General features: G+C 38.6%; 1 protein-coding gene across 2 annotated transcripts in view; it reads right to left on the bottom strand.

The window, feature by feature from the left end:
• DOCK1 (dedicator of cytokinesis 1) overlaps positions 1-20929 on the bottom strand; it is a 312956-nt gene that overhangs the window by 21321 nt on the left and 270706 nt on the right. For both annotated transcript variants that reach the window (XM_075026608.1, XM_075026609.1), the window contains exons 41-48: positions 19872-20013; positions 19597-19675; positions 19228-19312; positions 17515-17601; positions 13795-13971; positions 12842-12925; positions 7736-7873; positions 4056-4201 (exon numbers count right to left, since the gene is read on the bottom strand). In XM_075026608.1, coding sequence (XP_074882709.1) covers positions 4056-4201; positions 7736-7873; positions 12842-12925; positions 13795-13971; positions 17515-17601; positions 19228-19312; positions 19597-19675; positions 19872-20013 — 938 coding nt within the window. The remainder of the gene's footprint in view (positions 1-4055; positions 4202-7735; positions 7874-12841; positions 12926-13794; positions 13972-17514; positions 17602-19227; positions 19313-19596; positions 19676-19871; positions 20014-20929) is intronic.

The following is a 20929-nucleotide window of genomic DNA, read 5'->3' as shown; positions in this document are numbered from 1 at the left end:
GAAAAGGAGGGGGCAGAAGGTCATAACAATCATAATTGTCTTACAATAAAATTTACTGCAGAACTGCTGAAGAACCAGTACTGCCTATTTCCCTCCTCTGTAGTAAATTTACTGGTTTACAGCTACACAAACTCCTGAGTTTCGCTGTATGTGGTTTACATAAAAATTAGTTTCTCGTTCAGCACTCCCACTATCTACGCCGTGGCACCACGGCCGGCGTGCCAGCAGCCGCCTGGAAACTCCAGTGGAAATCTGCACTGTACGAGTGCAGGTAAGTGTACAATGCATTAAAGAAATGTCACCCCTACTTCCCCGGCACCTTGGAGGCAGTCCTTATGTCTACCAATGGCTTTAAGGATTTCTTTAAAAAAGAGCCAAGTCCCCAAATTTCTCCTGGACTTTTTTTCTGTTTTTTTTTTTTTTTTTGGTGGAGAAAGAGGATGTACGTACTCCCCAGAGAAGGAATAACAGTTAAGAAATTGTTCTGCAGAGGTGTAGTGATTTTCTGTTGAACACGCACAACATAAATCACTTTCTAATCCTTGTAACTCATCAAAAGTACAGTATCTTTTCACAGAAGAGCAAACAGTATCACATATACATCCATGTGAGCGTGCGCACACGTACCCACAGACGCACACCTCTGCTCACCTACAGCACGCCCTGGTGGGGGGGAGCCAGGACGGCTGAGCTTAGTAGTTCTGATATTAAAGATAAACTCAAGAATGAAAAATCGGTCAGATAATAACAAAGGGCAAGGTTAGTTTCCAAATAGCAGATGTATTTTCCCACCTGGAATGCTTCAAGCGTGTGGATATAGGCAGGGCTGATATACTACTACCATCAGCTCTGCAGTTTTTACAGTCCATGACTATTTTTTTTTCTGGCTACAAAGGAAAAAATCTTTAGCGGTTCAATGAACTTTGAAAGGAAAACTTCATTTTTTAAAGAGTCTCTATTGTGTAGGGAAAGCATTATTCTAAGTAATATTGGAACTCTTTTTAGCTAATTTTCACTCAGTAATTTAAAGTAATCTCTCATCTCACCTTTTTTAATGACTAGTTTAAATAAAAGTTAAAGAGATATTTTTCTCTTAACGAGCTAAAATATTCTTAGCTAGACAAAGTATTTTCTATTTTATTTTATATTATAAACTAAACAAACTACTAAAATCATACCTTAGTCAAAATAACACTGACAGATTTTAAGCGGATGTCTCAAATCATCACATTACAAAACCGAAGCCAAATAAAAAATCCCCAAACAAAGAAACCAGCTTACTTTTTAACACTGGAAAAGTATTTACTATGCCATGGGGATGCATTCACGTACAGGACACAATCTTTGCTGTGAAATACTGGAGGATTCATATTTCAGGCAATTTGCAGTGAAGTTATCCTAATCATCTCCATGAGCAGCAATATCCAGCAGCAATATCCAAAATGATTATTATTTTTGTTGTTGTTTGAAGCACTAAAGGCCTTTCAGTTTTCAGCCTAAGTCAGCTCATTTGATGGAAAGATGCTCAAACCAATACCTGCGGCAACGACCCCCGAGCCATTACCCTCATAACCCAAGCCAAAACCACACGGGTTGGGAGACAAAACTGCAAGTTTTTTTCATCCCATTTTACAGGTAGGGAAAAGGGAGGGCAATGACTTGCCCGGGGCCACAAAGCACATCAGTGCCAGAGCCCAGACCAGAAGACAGCTCTCCTGACACCGTTTTAGCCATCTGCATTGCACATTTTAGCCGCTTCTCCTGCCTCGCAGGCTGACTGCAAGTTTACAAGAAGAATTGCCATTCTTCAGACAAGGATTAATTGCTTCCCTTCCAGGCATTACTATTATTAGTACTATTAATTATTTGTATGCAATGTATTGGTGATAAAATGGACTAGCACGCCATGCTCCTACTCGAGGTACATTAGGATTTCCAGCAGATGGCAAAACACGGGCACAGTGGGACTTCCCCACTTCCAACCACTGCTTGTAAGTGCTCAGGTTTGTACTTCTAAGTCCCATTTTAAATGGTGAATAAACCCAAGGTCCTTTTTTTAAAGTCAGAGTTTTATTTATACATAAAGTTGGGAGTTGTAAAACACATACTATGTCAACGTCTGCTTTGAGTTTTTACTGTTTAAAAGCAGGAGAAGCTGGAGATGGCATAAAAAGTAAGTTGGGTGATCTGGGCAAGACAGTCTGTCAGTTCCGTTTTTAAGTCTTTTTCCTAGCTTCATCTCTAATCTCAGAATTAACATGTGAAGAGGGGGAAATGGAAAGTAGAAGAGGACAACTGACCATAAACCCAATCAACTACGGTAGGTACATGGGTGAACTTCTTCCAAGTTAATAGTGACAAACCACCCACATGATTTTTACAGTCATTTGAATTTTTCAGGTCTTCCATTATGGTATTTACATCCGATGATTTTTCTTTTCCTGCTCCACTGATCAAGCAAATGAGCATTTTTTTTCAGGTCTTCTCAGTGATGATAGTTGTTCATTACATTTTCCTCACATGTATTCCAGCTGTACTGCCCCGGGCTTGGAGCAGGAGCTGAGCTGCACCGTGATCTTTGTGAGGTTTTTTTTTTAGTATACATACTGAGTAGACTCATGACATCCTCCAAAACTGCTAAGTGATACCTGCCACAACAAAGCTGGGACGGAGATGCAAAAATTAAGAAAATAGCATCCAATGGAGAAAGAAAAATATATACAATGATTTTGAAGGCAAAAAGAGAAAGAGGTAGAGGAAGGTAGGGAAAGAATTAGTATTTTTCTTCTGAGAGAAAACAAAGTTGCCCACTAACTTGGGATAGCAGTTATCCCCAAGTTCCAGCAAGACAACTTTCATGGATGCGTTAGTCAAAATGCATTATTGTCTCTGCTGTCCTACATATATATCAACATGACTCATTGCGTATATGTTATAGAGGGTAATGTAATGAGACCTGAATTGTGCTCTGTTTGGCGTTCTTCCCAATGGGTAAATAAACTGTTTGTAATCAAGGTAAGTATCATGTTGGTCCTCAGGTGCTGGATTTCATTTTACTTGATGCTTTTACTCTCTAGTCAGGTAATAACTCCCTCTGAAGGTGCACAAGGGACACTAACGTTTCTAGCACATCCCTGTAAGTTAGCAGCCCTTCAGGAGGCTTTTTAGAAACTGCCGCCTTGGTCAAATATTGAGTTTCTGGATTACGGGAATGCCTGCGGGGAGGAAGAGGGAGAAGGGACTTCCGAGGCTGCACAGAAACCCCAGAAAGAAAACAGATTATTTTGTTCTTTTGAGGGATGCGACTGTGAGACAGGGCATATCAACAGAATTCCCAGGTCTTGTGAAATATCCTGATAAGTCGTGAAGTAGAGTCTTGCCATAAGCAGCTTTTCCTCTGGCAGCAAAAGTGAGAAGAAATGACTGAGCAGTTAGCTAATCCCTTCCTTCTCCCAGGCTCCACCTGTTTACTGAGACAGGACCAGCTGAACACACGTCTCATCACTGACTTTCCGAAAGATCTATTGCAACAATTATAGTTGCAATACTTTACAAAGGGATAATTTACCTCCTGTTTGTTTGGGGGGTTTTGTTTGAATGCTTAGGGGGTTTTCTTTAACTTTGTTTTAAAGATGACCAAGAAGAGCATCATATTTATTTTGGCTGAAAAAACCCACAAGGAATGTATCTTGAGATAAATGTCTATATAGGTCGGGGTTTTTTAGCCAATATTAGGCTGTCACGTAAAAGCACCATCCCCACCCCACACTAGTTACTCATACCTTTGTGTCACCTTAATGTTTGTGGGGTATTATGATGAACCAAATCTGGAATAAAATACACCGGGAAAAGACCCAACCAAAAATCCCACAGGTCCTGATGAGATCAAACAAACGCCATGCTGCCACACAGGAGGAGTCAGTAGGATCGGAAGAAGTAACACCGTGATAGCACCGAGATCTGGAGCGGGGTGGTGACAATCCTCAAAACCTATAGACGTGTACGCCAAATGATGCTTTACAGAGATAAGCCTTGAATGAGTATTCCTTACGCACCCATCCGAGCCAGGTCGAGAAGGTGTGCTGTCCGAGGAGATGGAAGACACCGATGCAACGGAGAGGGGTCTTGAAGACGACGGCATCGTGAAGGATCTCACCATAGACCGTGGCCGACTACCTCGTCTATCATCCAGGCTTGAAAGCTGCAATAAAGAAATACAAGACCTTACTTCTTAAATCACAATATAGCTGATATCTGGTTGCTAAAAGTAATGTGGAAAGATTTGACGATTTTTCTTCCATTTCACTATACATTAACCACAAAGAAACGAATTCTAAAGAAAATCCATTTAAAGGACTAGGAAGAAATATTTAGGTCCTCATAGGCACATGTATAATTTTAAACATATTCCAATAATTTATTTGTTTCAATGGTATTTACAAGCTTCTTAACATGGGGGCTTTAAAAAAGGAGCTTTCTACAAATAACTTTTTTTTCCAATCCACCTCTGAAACTGAAGTGACTGCCCTGTCAGTATATTTAAAAAAAAAAAAAAAAAAAGAAAAAACCCACTAAGAGGAACTTTACGTCAAGAGAGCCAATTTGCAGAGTGACATCTAGGTTAAGAAGAAAATATATGAAAGATTTTTTTTGTTTGTTTCAGACAATTTCATAGTTCTGAATATTTATACAAGCTTTGTTAGTCATTAATAACTGATATATGCATAAAATAATTGAACTCTTTCAGTCAACAAATAAGAATCTCATGCTGTTTAATTACAGGTATATTTTCCACCCTGTCAAGTACTGGTAAATTGGCCTTGTACAAGGAAGGCAGAAGCGATAAAACTCCATCAATCCTGACAATTCTTACTGGTGGGTAGAGTGAAATTAGAAAGATAACACCACCTGCGTATGACTTTCCAGTCATCTCCCTGATGATGTAAATGTATATTATTGAAGTGACTGACATGCAAGTATCATTAATGTCAATTATTCGTGTTCTCCTTGGGAATAAATTACTATTTGAACTTTTCTCTTCCTAAATATATTAGCAAGAAGGGATCTGAAGGACTACAAATGGAACACCACTTCGAAGGATACCACAAAGGCTGGGACATTCCCTGTAAGATCTCAGTGTTCCCATTAAAAAAAAAAAAAAAGTTAATCTCTGAAGGAAGGCCCGTCATAAAATACAACAGGATACTTCACTGGCACGTACAATTCCGCTGAGGTTTTGGGTACTCAGAGGACGTCACTTGGCACGTTTTTGCTGCCCTGCCTGCTGCGGCATCTTTCCTGCCGCCTCCTTAGCCCGGGATGCTCTGGCTCTCACCGAGCAGACAGCTGAAGCTCTCCCTCACCATATCCCACATCATCCACTCTTCAGAATAAACCTCTGTGGGATTCTCCAGAGGTAATCTGGAAACAAATTCACACCCTGCTTATATTGATGTGATTGGCATAACATCCGTAAACTCAGTGGCACGCATCCAGTAGTGACCATGATCAGAACTGGAGGAGGAGGGTGCTGGTTTAAGGCTGTTCAGCCGTATCTCGGTCGCTTCATTCCTTTTAGAATCAGTTTAGTGACTGCTGCTCATCTAGGGGCAGAAGTAAAACTGGAGAACTTGTCATTGTTATCAATTTCTTTTTTTTATTTTTTTCAATCTTTTATTTCTTAATTTACTAAGGACTAGATTGTGATGGAGCTCCCACCTGATATTCTGGCCCTGGAGGGTTTAAGGATGGGAAGAGAGCAAGGGCATGAAGAGGTGAGCTCCTCTTTTTGCAACTGTGCTTTAGACACTGAGTTTTCAGGCACAAGGCAAAAACCACAACTGCAGATGTTTTTAGCCCCATGGCTGCAGACATAACGTTCAAAATCTGAGTCCATGAAGTAATATTCACCTCAATACATACGTGAATTGATGCAGCACCTGCAAAAACGATGACCCAACCCCAACTGGGGCAACCATGCCATGTGGTGTTTTCATCAGGAAGCCGCCACTCACTTGCAGGGAAGCACCTGCCACTTGGTAACACGTCCTTCGCCTGCTGGGACCTGCTAACTGGCTTTCTTATTAAAAGGCAGTTAATGGGATTACAGTGCGAGGTCCTTATCTGCTTCCAGGGTGCCAGGGAAAAGCAGGGACAGAGATGAGACGGCAGTCCAAGGTGCAGGCTGGCAAGCTGGCTTTCCTGCGCCGTGCCCCAATAATTAATGGTCTGCTGGTGATTTCTTTTGGTTTTAGATGGCTTTTGCTGACAGAAGGTGGATCTGTGCAATCTTAAAGATCTCTGCCATCTTAAATAAATCACTGCTTTTCGAGATCATTTGGTTTTCATACCAGTCCTTTTTGTGGGAAATGGTTTCTGGTATAGGATATTCTAGAGTCCAATTTGGGGAAAATGTGTATTGTCCTAAGTGATACCTCACTGTTTGCTCTTCTGGAGGTAAAATTTTCCCTAAAAATCAGGTAAGTGCTATAGCTTGAAGCCCACTTACGTAACCTGAACCACCAGGCAGGAGAGGAGCCACAACTCATCTCGCCATCACAGGGGCCAGTGGGAGACGACTGCGTGCCGGGTCATAGAATCATCGAACAGTTTGGGTAGGAAGGGACCTTAAAGATCATCTCGTTCCAACCCCCTGCCATGGGCAGGGACGCCTTCCACTAGACCAGGTTGCTCCAAGTCCCATCTCAGCAGCATATGCATGATATGCTGACTACCTCTGCGTTAAAGGACATATGGGTCTTTTCTGGTAAATATATGTGCTTTATTTTCTGGAGCAGTGAGAAGGTATGTACTGCATATGCAAGTTTCACGTACTGCTGTCGTTTCACAAATAAACCCCAAAATTATAGCATGTTTACAACACTGCTGTCAGGACTACCAGTAGACAGAGATAAAGCACACCCTGGCAGCCTTCAATATATTATTAGGACATCAGCTCTGCATAGTCAGTCCTAGAGCAACTCCAACCACTTACATCTCAGGTTTTTAAATAATTTTAAAACCCGATCATATAATAGCACCCAATCCACATGGCTTTTGACTGAATTATCAATTATATTCTGAATTACGAAGCTGTATGCTGGCTTTTGGCCCTCCTTCCCGATGAGTAACACTCGAATTAAAAGCAGAACAAAACTCCACTGGAAACACCGCCCAATTCTTGGCTGTGCCTTGAAAATGAAGCAGCCACTGAAAACAGCTTGTTGGAATGAGAAAAGCCTGAACTCCAGCACTACTAAATCTCATTAAGTAGCAGCTATCTTTTTACTGCCTGCCTACATTTAGGGTGGTGCCAGAGTATGTCAGACTGCACGCTACTGTAGAGCAGCACAGCCCTCACATCTCAAAAGGAATTATATCTACGGAAAGGTGACACTCAGCTCTAGAAAAATCATGCTCTAGTGGCAGTTTTTTTTTTTTAAATAAATTCCTTAAAAATGGAATATTAAAGAATTACCTTGACTTTCAAGGAACAGATTCCGGCAATTTAGAAATTGTTCCCATGCTAAAACATGAAAGCACCAACGTTTTCTGAACATCTCTTACGGAATCTGCTCAGTATTTAATAATTTGATGACCACTGAGAACGCCCAGGCAATGCTGCATCAACACTGCTTTTTTTAATCAGTGGGAATTACAACAGAGGAATACCCAGTTCCCATAATCTAAAGAACTTCCACGTATTTAGGAAACATAAAGTTAGCAGGTAACTTACGACAGCGCGGACCCCATACTGTTTTTCCACTTTGTCTTTCAGCTGCCTGAAGCAAGCCTCCATCCGCTCGTGGAACGGCCGCAGAGCCTCCGTCACCTTCTCCCCGTGAATCCGGATCCCTTCTGCCAGGAACGGGATCTGGAAAGCAGAGTTACGCTGCTTCAGCCTGCCCAGTCCTTCCTAAGCGAAGGGTTAGGGCAAGAATCCTACATATGTTGCAAGAGGAGTAAAAGATCTCATGGAATAATAATAATAATAATAATAATAATAATAATAATAATAATAATAATAATAATAATAATAATAGTAATAATAATAATAATAAATAAAACAACAGCAATAATAATCATTCATTGCATATGAAGAACAACATAGTAAAAAAGGATCCAAAAATCTGTTATACATGATTTCCTTTTTTTCTCTGTTAACCAAAGTCCTGTAAAATTAATACACCCATAGTTCTGTCCAGTAATCACATGCTGGAGGCACAGATGAATTTATCAGATAGCACAAATATTCCTGTGATGTTATATTCACAGGCCCCCATACACGCTGTACTTTAAAACGGCAAACTGATGAATGATGACTCTCACGCTGGGTTATTAATATCAGTCCTTTCCCAGTTTCATAAGAATAAAACCTTGAAGGAGAAAATACTTGTATGTCTTCTAAAATAAATGCTAGTTCTAAAACTGCAAATGAGCTACATCCTTGGACATGTATATACAGCAGAGCAATATTTATTAATAAAACATATAGTTTTATATACTATACATTTCTCCTTAGAAAAATAATTTTATTTTCTTTGGGAACAAAACAGAAGAGAAAAAATTAGATTAATTCTCTTCTGTAATTGCAAATAATCATTTATCTTCAAGGCTTCTGTCACAAGATATCCATGCCAACACAGGATTATATAATTAGTTCATCGTGTGGAGGTGTAGCTGACCTTTTAAAATGTTTTAAGAGAGACATTTTCATTCCCACAGCTATCCAGACACACTATTAGAGTTTTCTACCTCCAGCTTAGGAAAAATATTTCCTCTTCCAGGTCCGTTTCAGCCTACACAGTGCTCTGATTCTAACTTAGATATTCTCTGCAGCAATCAAGCTAAGAGGCTTCTTCTTAATAATTTATAATTAAATCATAATACTGATTAAAACCAGATTTTTCTAATAAGACTGAGCAGCAATCAGAAGGAGTAGCTTTATTAGTAAGGAGAATAATAAATACACAGATGAATTACAGATGAACAAACTCAAGAAATCTTATCAAGACGATTCTCTGTGATTTGGCACTATTTAAATGGACACAGCTTCTTTTCCTAAAGGCTACAAAGAGGAGTAAGAATGACCATTTTTTTACTGTAGCTACTTCTATTTATAGTTATATGGATTTGCACGCTACAAAAATTAAACATTAAAATCAGAGGACTTCCCTGCTCTGAACAAGTAAATGAATTTCCAAATTTTCATAATTATCAGGCCACACTGTGAACCTCCCATTTTGCAGGGATAAGTGGTCACTTGGCTCATCTATTTAAAAGAACCTGCTGACTTTTTAAATGGATTCTTTTAAAAAAATCGAATTACCAAGATGAAGTACACGTGGGGTCTGAAGCTTCAGCTCTGAGATAATTTTTACAAGCAGAAAATGCACTAATGAGCCTGTCCTAGGGATTAGCCATCTCCAATCTAGAAAATCAAGCAATAGGAAGGAAATTACATTTTTTTTGTAGGGAAAAGTCCCAGTCAGGAAAAAAATGTAGGTGCTTCCTTCTGTGCCCCAAATGGAAGGCGCTAAGGAGGGTTCCACTGTTGGTGTACACCAGGTGTGTGCAACTGGCCGTGGAGAGCTTCGGGCACTTGGAGAAGCAAAATAAAAGGAGGGTTGATGGCCAGGTCTGCTGGGTTGGGTTGGGAGAAGGTGAGCACCTAAAGGCTGGTGGCCTCCGGGTACAAGAACCGTCGAGTCAAGAGCTGGAGGAACAGGCAAGAGGAGCCACCAGCTACACGTGAATGAAAGACGACCAGAAACCACAGAAGGCGGCGGCTTGTTATTCCTTAACATAAGCTGAATTTAATAAACTTCCCGTGGCTTTGCTACAGAACTTCTGTGAGATTTCAGAGTCAGGATATTTCGTCTCCCTGTCCAAGTCCACTTAATCCTTTAAACATTTATCAAGTACAGAAAGAAGGTACCTTCGGACTGGTTTACCTTCTTCTACTAACTTCAAAATTCTTCCTACGTCTCCTTTCCAGGCATTGACACAGGGAAATCTGGTGACAAGCGACACTGAATTTTAAACCTATACGAGTCTTTGTCAGATGCGGTGAGAGAGGCAGAATTTTGCCACATTCGTGATATTACCAATTCATTTGGCTTTGGAGCATTGGGTGGGTTTGCTTAAGGCTCTATTTCAAAAGACCCTACAGGGCGTCCTCACCTTTGGGGAGGAGAATGAAAAAATAAAAGTAATGTAAGGAGCTGAGCTAGAAACGTATGAGCTGAATGAGAGAGGAAACCACCTCAAGATAGTGCTTACTTCATAACTCTAATCTTTCTCGATTTTACAATTTTATAAAGTTCCACTGCAACTTAAATTACTCCGATTTTTTTTTTTTTTTTAAAGATCTTGATCTGCTTGGCTGAAAAGAGTGAAAAAGCCACATAGATTTGAATTATTAAAATTAATCTTAAATCTTAAAAGATAATCTTTCATAATAATGGTATCATAAAATATGATCATAAAAACTTAGTTTGGTATGCTACAATTCTTTCAGCCATGCAGAAGTAGCACAAGATTTTTATGTGACATACTAGTTTTGGCATGCTGTAAATACATTAACTAAATGCAGAATGACTAACATCATCGATCATTCATTTCATTACTGTAATTTCAATCAATCATTTCATTATCTTCATGTTAAAATAAAACATCAGCTTGAAATGATGTAGTTGCATGGAAACATTTTTTTCTCAGTTGGAAAATCACTAAGGTGGACAAAACCAAACACTGCTTTACTAATGATATTTATCTGAAAAAATAATAAACAGAAAAAACCATATACTTAAGAGTTCACAGGAATTATAGAAGGATAATATCCTGAAGAGCATGAATTCCATAGCACAATGGAGAAACAGGTAAGGGGATAGAAAAAAAATTAAATTTAACTAGTCAGCTGATAATATGATTGTCAGGCTACTATTTCATATACCCAGACTGATTTATACAGCATAAAGAAAACCTCCATGTGATTACAGATCTCCAAGCCCCACATTACTGAAAAATGAAACCTCATTTTTGCTTTCAATCACTGTCAAGCCCGTGATGAATTCAGACCACTGCCTGACTTGGGAAAGTTTCCCTACCAAGTCCCTCTCCTGACACCAGCCGACAGCTCCCAGCCCGCTCCCGTCTGCTTACGCTGCCTCTGTTCTGCAAACTGAAAGAACTGGAGAGGAGGTTCAAAGTCTTAGGATACGCTAAATGTTTATGAAACGTCTCAGGTAGTTTATAAGCCCCGATTGCCACCGTGAAATGGCTAGACCTTTTAGTGAAAAGAATTTTCAGATATAAAAATAGTTTTTGATCCCTTTTCTCTATTTTTCTGGTTCCTGTTGTTTTGGAACTACAATACTGATGGGAAATTATGTATTTAAAACCACCAAATAATTAAAATACAATGTGATTAGCTGCCATACATCTTTTCAAACAGTAATATTATTTTAATAATCAAATGCTACCAAAGTGAATCTTTGCTGAGGAAAAGTGTGTTTGTAATTAATTTGAAGTATCGCTATCAGAGGCAAAGACAGAGAGCTGACATGAAGTTAGTCTTCTGGGATCAAATTATTTTCCTCTGTAAAACTTAAAGCTCCTAAAACCTAATATTCTGTAAAAGCTTACAAGAAAATAAATAAATAAATACATAAATTTTTTTGCAGACCAAAAGGTTTTTTATTCAGTGATAGTTTTATGGTCTTCAGAGGATTTTCTTTTTTTTTTTTTTTTTTTTTTTTTGAATTCTGTATCTTTGGTTCTACTACCTCTAAGGTTGAAACCTATAGAAATGTAAATTATTCCCTTTATTATAAAGACAAAATTGAATATAAAAAGGCAATGATGCACTTTCTTCTGTGGGGAAAAAAGCTTCCAATCATATTGGTGTTTTTTTAGTTATCATAAAATTACCTTGAGACCACTGGAAAATGGCCAGTATATGACTATGGAACAAAATTGGAATTGTTTCTTGTTTGTTCTGAAAAATATCCTTTGGTACACATAAATGCAGTTGTTCATGCAAGAGGGCTCTTGCTTTCTCTCAGGCACAGGGCTGGAAACCTGGGTTCCATTCCCAGTTCAGGAAATATAACCTGTGTGATCTTACATTTAACTGATTTCTGCTTTAACACGTCATCATAAAAACACCACATAATTTCATATGCTTTAGGAATCACTACTGGTTTTGTACCATGTTAAATTATATAGCAAATGAAGCAAAGGTTTCACAATGTCTAGATGAATTTACTAAATATTTTGCATGCAAGTTAATTTTGCAACTCTCACATTTAATATTCTGTGCTAAAACGTACTGTAGGTATACATATAAAGTTTAATAAATGGAAAATATATTGTTTGAACAAAGAAGTGAACATGTGAAGAAATCCTGTCCCAGTGGATGCAAGCAGGAGGAGGGATTCAGGGTTAGGCATTTCATCTTACTGTCTGAGAAGAATTTCTGAAATCAGCCTTAGAAAATTAAAATGCAAAACTAAATTGCCAGTAATACCAACCAGCATTATTATAAAATATTTTCTCACTTGATATAGATGGGATATTTTCACCGTATTATGGTTACAAAAAAAAAAAAAAAGAAAAAGAAAAAAAAGAGGTTCATCATGTTTGTTCCTTGCAGGTTTATCAAATGACAAATGATGTCAGATTTGAAAAGATGAACTTTAGCTCAAGTTCCAAGACAGTTTTAAATGGCAAAGAAGTGTACACAGGGTGAATGGTTTAATGTCTGAATTTTCTCAAAAGTGACACTAAACTGTCTTTGTACAGCAGTTGGCCCTGACCAACCTGACTTAAAATCTTTTACCTGCCAAGCAATCAGGTCCTTCAGTTTTTCAATCTTGTCATGATCTTCTGGATGCTCGTGCATATATTTTTCAGTAAAAAAAGCCTAGACAAGAGAGAGAAATGAGCCATTACTTCAGAAAATGAATCAACACCTTCTACCATGGAAGAATTACCAACAGCAAAGATAAATGAATCAACCCCAAAGTTCTGCAAAACAGCAGTAATAGCTAGAAATACAAAGTAAAAATCTAGGAAAAAGATAGAGGACTTAACCGTGTTTTAAGATTAAGACAGGAGGACACAAATGGACGGATACAGCAACATGTCTGTCAGCATGGACCTTCTCCATTTATGTTACAAAATACATGTTGTTTGTATATGCTAGCTTAATATGATTAATACTGGCAACACAAATACTAGACATAGTGTTTACAGTTTCCCAGTGTTAATATCATACCCCATATAACTTTAAAAGCTAACATTGTAAACATGCAGTTAAGATTACTTAGACATACTTGCAACTGAGTGGTATCTCAGAAGTCTCTACCGTTTGACTGATCCTTTAAAAACTCATGCATTTGAAAGCAAAGGAGAGAACCGCAGTGGGTTACTTTGGTCACTGAAGTTCTCCCAGAAATTCCTGCTTCAGCGCCGATGGCCAAGCGCACGAGAGCACACACTGGGACTGCCGTCGGTCGCAGTGTCCAACTCTCGTAAGCGATTGCCCACCGCGTCCCCGCGTAAGTACTCCTGCTGCTAAACGCACCAACTCTTCCTTCGAATGTAGGAAGGCAAAAACGTACCCAGAAATATCAGAAAGACATTAAAACCAGTAACTTTTTAGCAGTGTTCTACAAAACACGTAGGAGGGGAGACTCGCATAGTGTTTATGTACGAGCACACAGGTCCTGCAGCATTCCAGGAGAGCCCAGGCTCAAAGAGGTGAAGCGGGACAGATAATTTTGAAGTTACCTTCTCATAGTTTGTGAACCCTCCCATCACTGCAGGATCCACGATGCCATTAAGCAGCATCGAGAGAGGGTTAATGGGTAGATTCGGATCATTTAAATGCTGCTGAACCATATTATTGATCTTATCGTTTGTTAGTTGCATGGTTTCTATTGCATTTTCCAGTGGACTGATTTCAACCTAAAAGAGAAACAAAAGGAGGTTTTAACGAACGAGCAGAGTTTTTAACCTGCCACAGAACTGGCTGTCCACCAAACCACCACGACTGGAAACATTTCAGGAATTTCAGAACAAAAGATATTTTAACCAGTAATTAACAGAAAGGGTGGTTCCAGGCATTTAGATATTTGATATCCATATACTCCGGTAACTGATAGGGGATAATCAATATCAGTGGAGAGAGTTAAATGCATTTCGCCACTGTTCGACAGATTACATCTCAGCACAACAGCACAACATTCAGAAAGGCTCTGACAGGAATCACGCAAGGTTTTTGGAGGATTATGGAGAACATCAGAGATTACGAGTCGGTGAGTTTTAGCAGTACAAAGAAGATCCAGCTTAATGTAATAGTATGAAAGAAATGATAACTTAACATGGATTTTCTGATGGAAAATGTAATCCTAAGCAGCTCAAAACCCCAAGATATTTTTGCAGTGATTATTTTGGTGCATTTACAAGGAAATTGAGTTTAATATGTTGAAGAGATGACTTCTAAGCTATCTGCTGTGCTTTTTCCCACAAGGTCACATTTTCTTCATCTGAACGTCAATAACTGAAGGAAGAAATTTTCCTTCTCACATAGCCTGGACTTCAGTGAAGACAGCTCCTCAGATGTCTTCATGGGGTGAATTAGCTCTTATACGGTACAAAAAGTGCTTTATTTTAATTGACTGATCTCTAACTATGATTTATGACCAGATACTGTGTCTTTCAGAATGACAGCTGCTCATGTTGACAAAAACAGTATTAAAATATTTACAATATTGCTAGAATATGTACATTTAGTGAATGGGCTAAAAATTACTAACTTGCAGCAACCCAGAGTGCAGACAGTCCTCCCTCGAAGACATAGCTTGCTTACATTAAAAAAATGATGTGGTAGGAATAGAAAAGGAAGGTTAATTGAGGCCTGTGAGGAAAATGCAAGTGTATATTTGATTACACCCTAATTTCCATAAATGCTACATAAACAAAGAAGCACTTCTACCTGGCTATCAGTCGCTTACCATGTTTCTGAGAACCACTTATAATCAGATCTCTTTAGTTGTTACTCTTACACCTGCCATCTGATGACATCAAGGATGTTTTAATTAGCATTTTGAAAAGTCTGTCTGGTGAAATTACTGGGGGAGGCAGGTAACGAGCCTGATGTTTCTGCTGCGGCTGTGGCGCAGACCAGGCTCGGGCAGGCAGACGCCGGCTGCCGTTCAGAGCGGAGTGTGCTACGAGGGAAATTTGGACTGGCAAAGTAAGACCATATTCACCATCTGATTCGGCAAGAGCTGTCGGGAACATCATATGCTAAATTTAGGATTCTGTCATTTGTATTAATGGGCTTCTAACTATGCAATAATTTGTTGATGAACCATTGCTTTTAAAGCTCTTGAATATCTACAGAAATTAGCACTCATTGAGCCGACAGACATCTTTTTTGACTTTTCTGTATCAGCAATCATGGCTTGCTTTCTCATTCTCCTTTCTTTTACTACTCTCATAATCCTCCCTCTAATTTTTTAAAAGCAGATGGAGAATTGCAGTTCCCATCCTACTACTATAAACCGTGCTTTGGAACTTACTGAAGGCTATTTATTAGAAATATCTATACTCGTAAATTATGAGCCTCGCTCCAAGTTGCTTGCTAACTCTGGACACTACACAATCTATTCAGGGCAAATAGAAAAGACATACTCCTGATACATTTGCGACACTAAAAAATTAAACATCAAAAGAAAACAGAGATTAGTATTTGTACTTTTTAAAACCAAGTGCAATTCAAAATCCAGTTTCTAATTCACTCAGCAAACCTTTCCCCTACACCTACTTGTGTCCAGCTAAACCAAATCAGATACAGAATAATGAATGCGTATAACAAATTCCTTGCAGACAATGAACAGATTGAAAAGGTTTAGGTAAAAGTCATCAGAGGGAATTTTAAAAGCAAATAGATTTAAGGAAATTATGCATGTTCCTATGGGTTAACATAACACACTGCATTTATTAAATTACTCGGTTTTCTCTCCGTGCTGATTTGATAGGATCTCACCTCTTCCTTTAAGAATATTCTAGTTCCATCAATAAAATATGAAATGCGCAAAGCTACTTTAATTCATCGTGTTTAGTAAAACGTCAATAATATCTGTATCCATAATCAAAATTTAGCATTACAGGGACGTAAACCTTGTGATCATGCTCCCAGCATTTTAGTCGACAGGAATCTTGAAGAAAGTCAATACCAATTTTGTAGTAACTATGCCAGAGCTAGGTCAAAAGTTATCCGTTGCTGTCTTTCCACATATTATTAAGTTCCATTCTGGTATCATTTTTCAGCTATGCGACTGATATAATCCTTACTTACAAAAAGCTTATAGAAAGCACTCTCCCAGGATTTATGCACATTTCCATGACAAGCATAGCGTTAAAGGTGCGTGTATACAAATTGCCTGCATAAAGCAGCCTGTCAGGTTGTGCTCTTAACTCGTAAGGAACAGAGACTTTCATCAGATCTGCCAGGCTTTATAAACAACACTTTTTGCAATCATGAAGATAAATACAATCTTCTCTATCAGGATAATATTGAAAATACAAAATTCATTAAAAATTCAATGTGTTTTATTCAGCTGCCTATTACTGTCAAACATCACATTCATATTCTGTTACTATAGATACCATAGTAATTTTCTGCATTACTTCTGTTCATCTAAATACAACTGTCCAACATAACCTCAATGGAGCAATGAAAAAGGTTTTAATTAATCATATGCAAATTGTTCTTTTTCTTTAAAAATAAGCCTCACGAGAGATTTAAAAACTGCAGTAACAATGTTTTTATTGCTACTTAAAAATTACAGCTGTGTAAGAATAATTTAATCTTAAAGGCATTTAATGGATATGTCTTATCTAAACAGTCTAAATGGTAGAACAGAGAAATGCATAATTTGGAGTCACTCCGTGAGGTTGCTAGGGTATATTTTAGCTAACTATGGAAAAAAGCCCAAAACAATCTTTAAGCACAAACGGTAAGTAGAGAAGAAGTGCTGACACATACAATGCATTCGATTTATGGTATCTTGAATAAATTACAACCAGACTACCAAAATCCTCTTTTCCAAAATTCAGACTAGTTTCGTTTTCATGTAGCAGGGTTCCCCTACACCACCGCGGGTCCCTCGTCATTTTAGGCACACGGCTTACGCCACAGGCTGTAATGAGCCATTACAGCATTCTGGCCTGTTGAAAGCCAGAAATAAGAAGTACTTCAAGCACTTGACCGGACGTTGCCCTAAAGGCCTGGAAGATCAGCCCAGATTTCCTTCTCTCACGAGGGGAAAAGCATTACTTGGGTCACCCTCAGTCAATAATCAGCACCCTCTGCAAGCAAATTTCCACATTGATTGCTTGTTCACAGGACCGAAGCACAGTCATACACAAATATAAATGCTCCCTGGCTGTATAAGAGCCCCGTTCTTTTATGCAATCTCAATAAAGCCAAACTGATCTTACCATGAAAACTGATTTGACTTCAAACCACCTCAGAATCCCTGGTAATTTATACGCTGTCACATAGATGGTTCTCTCAATCCACATATTCTGCAAATATAACAGAAACATCACGTTATCAGATTGATAGCTTTTATCTTAGGCAAAGCCTTAAAACGTTATCATCAGGAAAAGGAACCACAGTACGACAGACATGACGAAGCCGGGGGAAATTTCAAACAGTATCTGCTTGGGCAGATGATGGAGCAGCACCGATTTAAATCTGATACGTGATTTAGTAGAGAACAACTGCTCTCTTGCCAAAGGAGAACACTACGTGAAAGATCCACTGGTTTTACTGGACTGTCATTTCTCCCACAGGAGCTTTTAAGGACCATCCTCCACAAAACCACCACCTCTTGATATAGGGAAAACCAGGAGGGCAGAGGAGCGGAGGGACGGGCTCCCCGGGGAGGCTGTGCCATCCTCATCCTCGCAGTTTCAAGACTCAACGGCGAAAGCCCTGAGCAGCCGGGTCTGACCCCGGAGCCGGGGCAGGGGTTGGACCCAAGGTCCTGTCCTGGCCTGAATTTGCGAAACTGTGATTTCATCTGAGGTGTAAACTGCAATGGCTCTGCTGTAACACCTCCTCGCTGGTTTGAATTAAAGGATGCGTGATTTAACGTCTCTTCCTTCACATGTGTGTATTTGGTTCATAACCGACGTCAGAGATGTCTCTTGAGCTGATTGTGTTAGAACTGGCATATGTTGGTAGTGCATCTGATTTATTATGAGACTTTTTTTAAAACAGAATTGCTTATTCCATCCTCCATTAACAGAAGAAGTAATTTCAAAGTGATTTAGATACACCTACATTTTTGCATCTACACTCAAAACATATTGTAAACTGGAGCACTCCAGTCTAGCATTATGCTTTTAGAAAAGAAGGGTCTCCTACCCCCTCAGCTAAACCCACGTAGATTAGCAAATTAGCAATTTTTGATATAACAGCCACCAAAAGAAGCCACAGGCACTAGAAGAGTCTCTGAATGAATACCTAGTCTTAGCTGTAGGAAACCAAATACTCAGCATTTATTGGCACATTGATTAGATTAGAGCCTACTACTACACAGAAAACCAAGTTCTACGCTCAAGAAATGATGCATTAATTTATTACTTTAATTACTACTACTACTTTACTACTAACTGCACCCACTAGAACCCCTGTGAATAAAATGGTGTCTATAAAAAAAAGGCAATCAACTTGATGTAACCTGTTGTAAATGTTTTGATGAATACAAGCTGTGCTCAAAGGGAGTTTTACTGACCATTAGATGAAACATATGGTTTAGTTAAAAAAAAAAAAAAGGAGAGAAAAGAAACAAAAAAGGTATTACTGCAAAAAGCTTTTTAGATGCCTGACTAGAATCTTCACGGCAAGACAAGTTTTGGCAAGAGACATCTATCTTTTCAGGTATAGCCATTTTAAACTTCCTTCTCAAAACAGTTGTTTTTTTAAGAAAATAAACACAGCTTTGTCCATTTTTTCTATTGGTATAAACCAGAACACGATAAATTGGTTTAACTGAATTTCTATGAAAAATAATCACATTTAAACCTAGGATTTATTTTTCAACAACCAAAACATAATGAATGGTTCAGATTCTCAAAATGGAGGGGAATAAACAAGCAAACCCCCAGAGTACTCTATTTTCTTTCTTTTTTTTTTTTTTTTACCGCAAATTCATTGTCCGGGTTTTTCTCTCCTTTTCGAACAGGGCGTGAATACTCAAACCGTTGGACTTCATTCACCCTATAGAAACTGAAAAAAGGGAAAAGCACAATCAAAATCAAACACTGTCTGTTTAGGAATTGCTGCTAAACTCTAGTCCTAGAAGAAGAGTTTCTGCATAAATATAAACCGCTTATGGGATCACTGCTCTCCAGTGGGTTGGATGGGATCTCTGCTGATATTAAGAATACCCATGGAATGCCCTCACAATTACTACCCTCCTTGGCTGTGTACAGATTTGTTATATGACAACAAGAACTAGTTAAAGTGTTATAAAGGAGACTGATAAAATTGCAAAACCAGCCCAAACTCACCTCATGATTTGTTCTGACACTGGCCTGTGAAATTTAGATGGTAGATCCAGTTTTGGCTTTACAGTAAAGCACTGAATATCTGAATTCAGGGGTTAAGAACTGAAAAGCAAATTTCAATCATGCAGAACAGGCAGCTCAACGGGAATGCAAAGGACAGAACAACAAAATTAATGTATTACACCCATAAAGGCAGAAGCGCAACAGTCTCCTGCTCGTGTTGGCCAGAAATCCCCCATCTGTGCGGCTGCAGGAGCCGCTGTACCACCCAAGGATACACTGGCCAGAGGAGTTTTTAATGTCATCGCCCGGTGGAGATGTTGTCTTCATTTTTTCCGCGTTCGGAAATTGAGTCAATAACCTCGCTTCGAAGTCTTCGCGGCGTTCATACTCCTTTCCCCGGTAAATGAAGACTTTGTTCTGGAAACAAATTAAGAGGTGAAATCCTAATACTGGTATCCTCAGTAATGAACTGGCATCTCAGAAGCATTGACTCCCATGCTGTTAAGTGAGAAATTTTACATTCCTCACGCTATGATATAATCAATAGTTTACAAATATTTTATGCCAATTCAATAAAGCACAAAATGATTTCCTTACCTCCAATTCAGTACTGAAATCACTAAGCATGCACTTACCTTTAGGCCTATGCATAAACCACACTAAATTCAATGGGATCCAAACACATGATTTCAAGGATCTATAAAATAGATGCCCACTGAAAATGTATTAAGACAAATTATGTCCTCTATCAAATCCAAGATCTCCCTCTGTAATTCCTCTCATTCATCTTCCACAGCTAATGGTGGAACGGATGTAAATAAACAGAATTAGGCTTTTTATAAACTAACATTTATTAAAAGGTATTGACGTGAGCAAGCAAGAATAGCAGAGAAAAGTATAAACAGAAAACGAAGCCAATTTTAGGAGGAAGGTCCAAAGCCACTGACTGTTTTAGAAAGACTGATACACCCCAGACCACATTAGTCTATTAGATTTTTGCCATTTTACAGCTGTCTGCACACAGCATAACTTTGAAATTAAGTATATTGTATTTCTAAATATTGTTTTCTTCTTTTCACATTAAAGAAAATTAAGATATATTTTATACAGTCCATTTATAGACTGAACAAGCATATTAAATTCTAAGAAAAAGGTGAAAGATGACTTGCATATTTTTAACTGATAAAATATATTAAAGTAAATTTTGATATGAATGTAACACTTGCATCTGAATATGCTTAACCTCATTACTCATCTCAGAATGAACACTTGGTGAAAAAATTATACAGCACTTGTTGGAAAAAAGGGTGTTATGACTAGGGGTAGAAAACTG

Source organism: Buteo buteo, chromosome 4 (genome assembly GCF_964188355.1).
Source record: "Buteo buteo chromosome 4, bButBut1.hap1.1, whole genome shotgun sequence".
Taxonomy (NCBI): Eukaryota; Metazoa; Chordata; class Aves; order Accipitriformes; family Accipitridae; genus Buteo; species Buteo buteo.
Note: the sequence above shows the minus strand (reverse complement) of the source record. Positions and strands in the feature narration are given on the sequence as shown.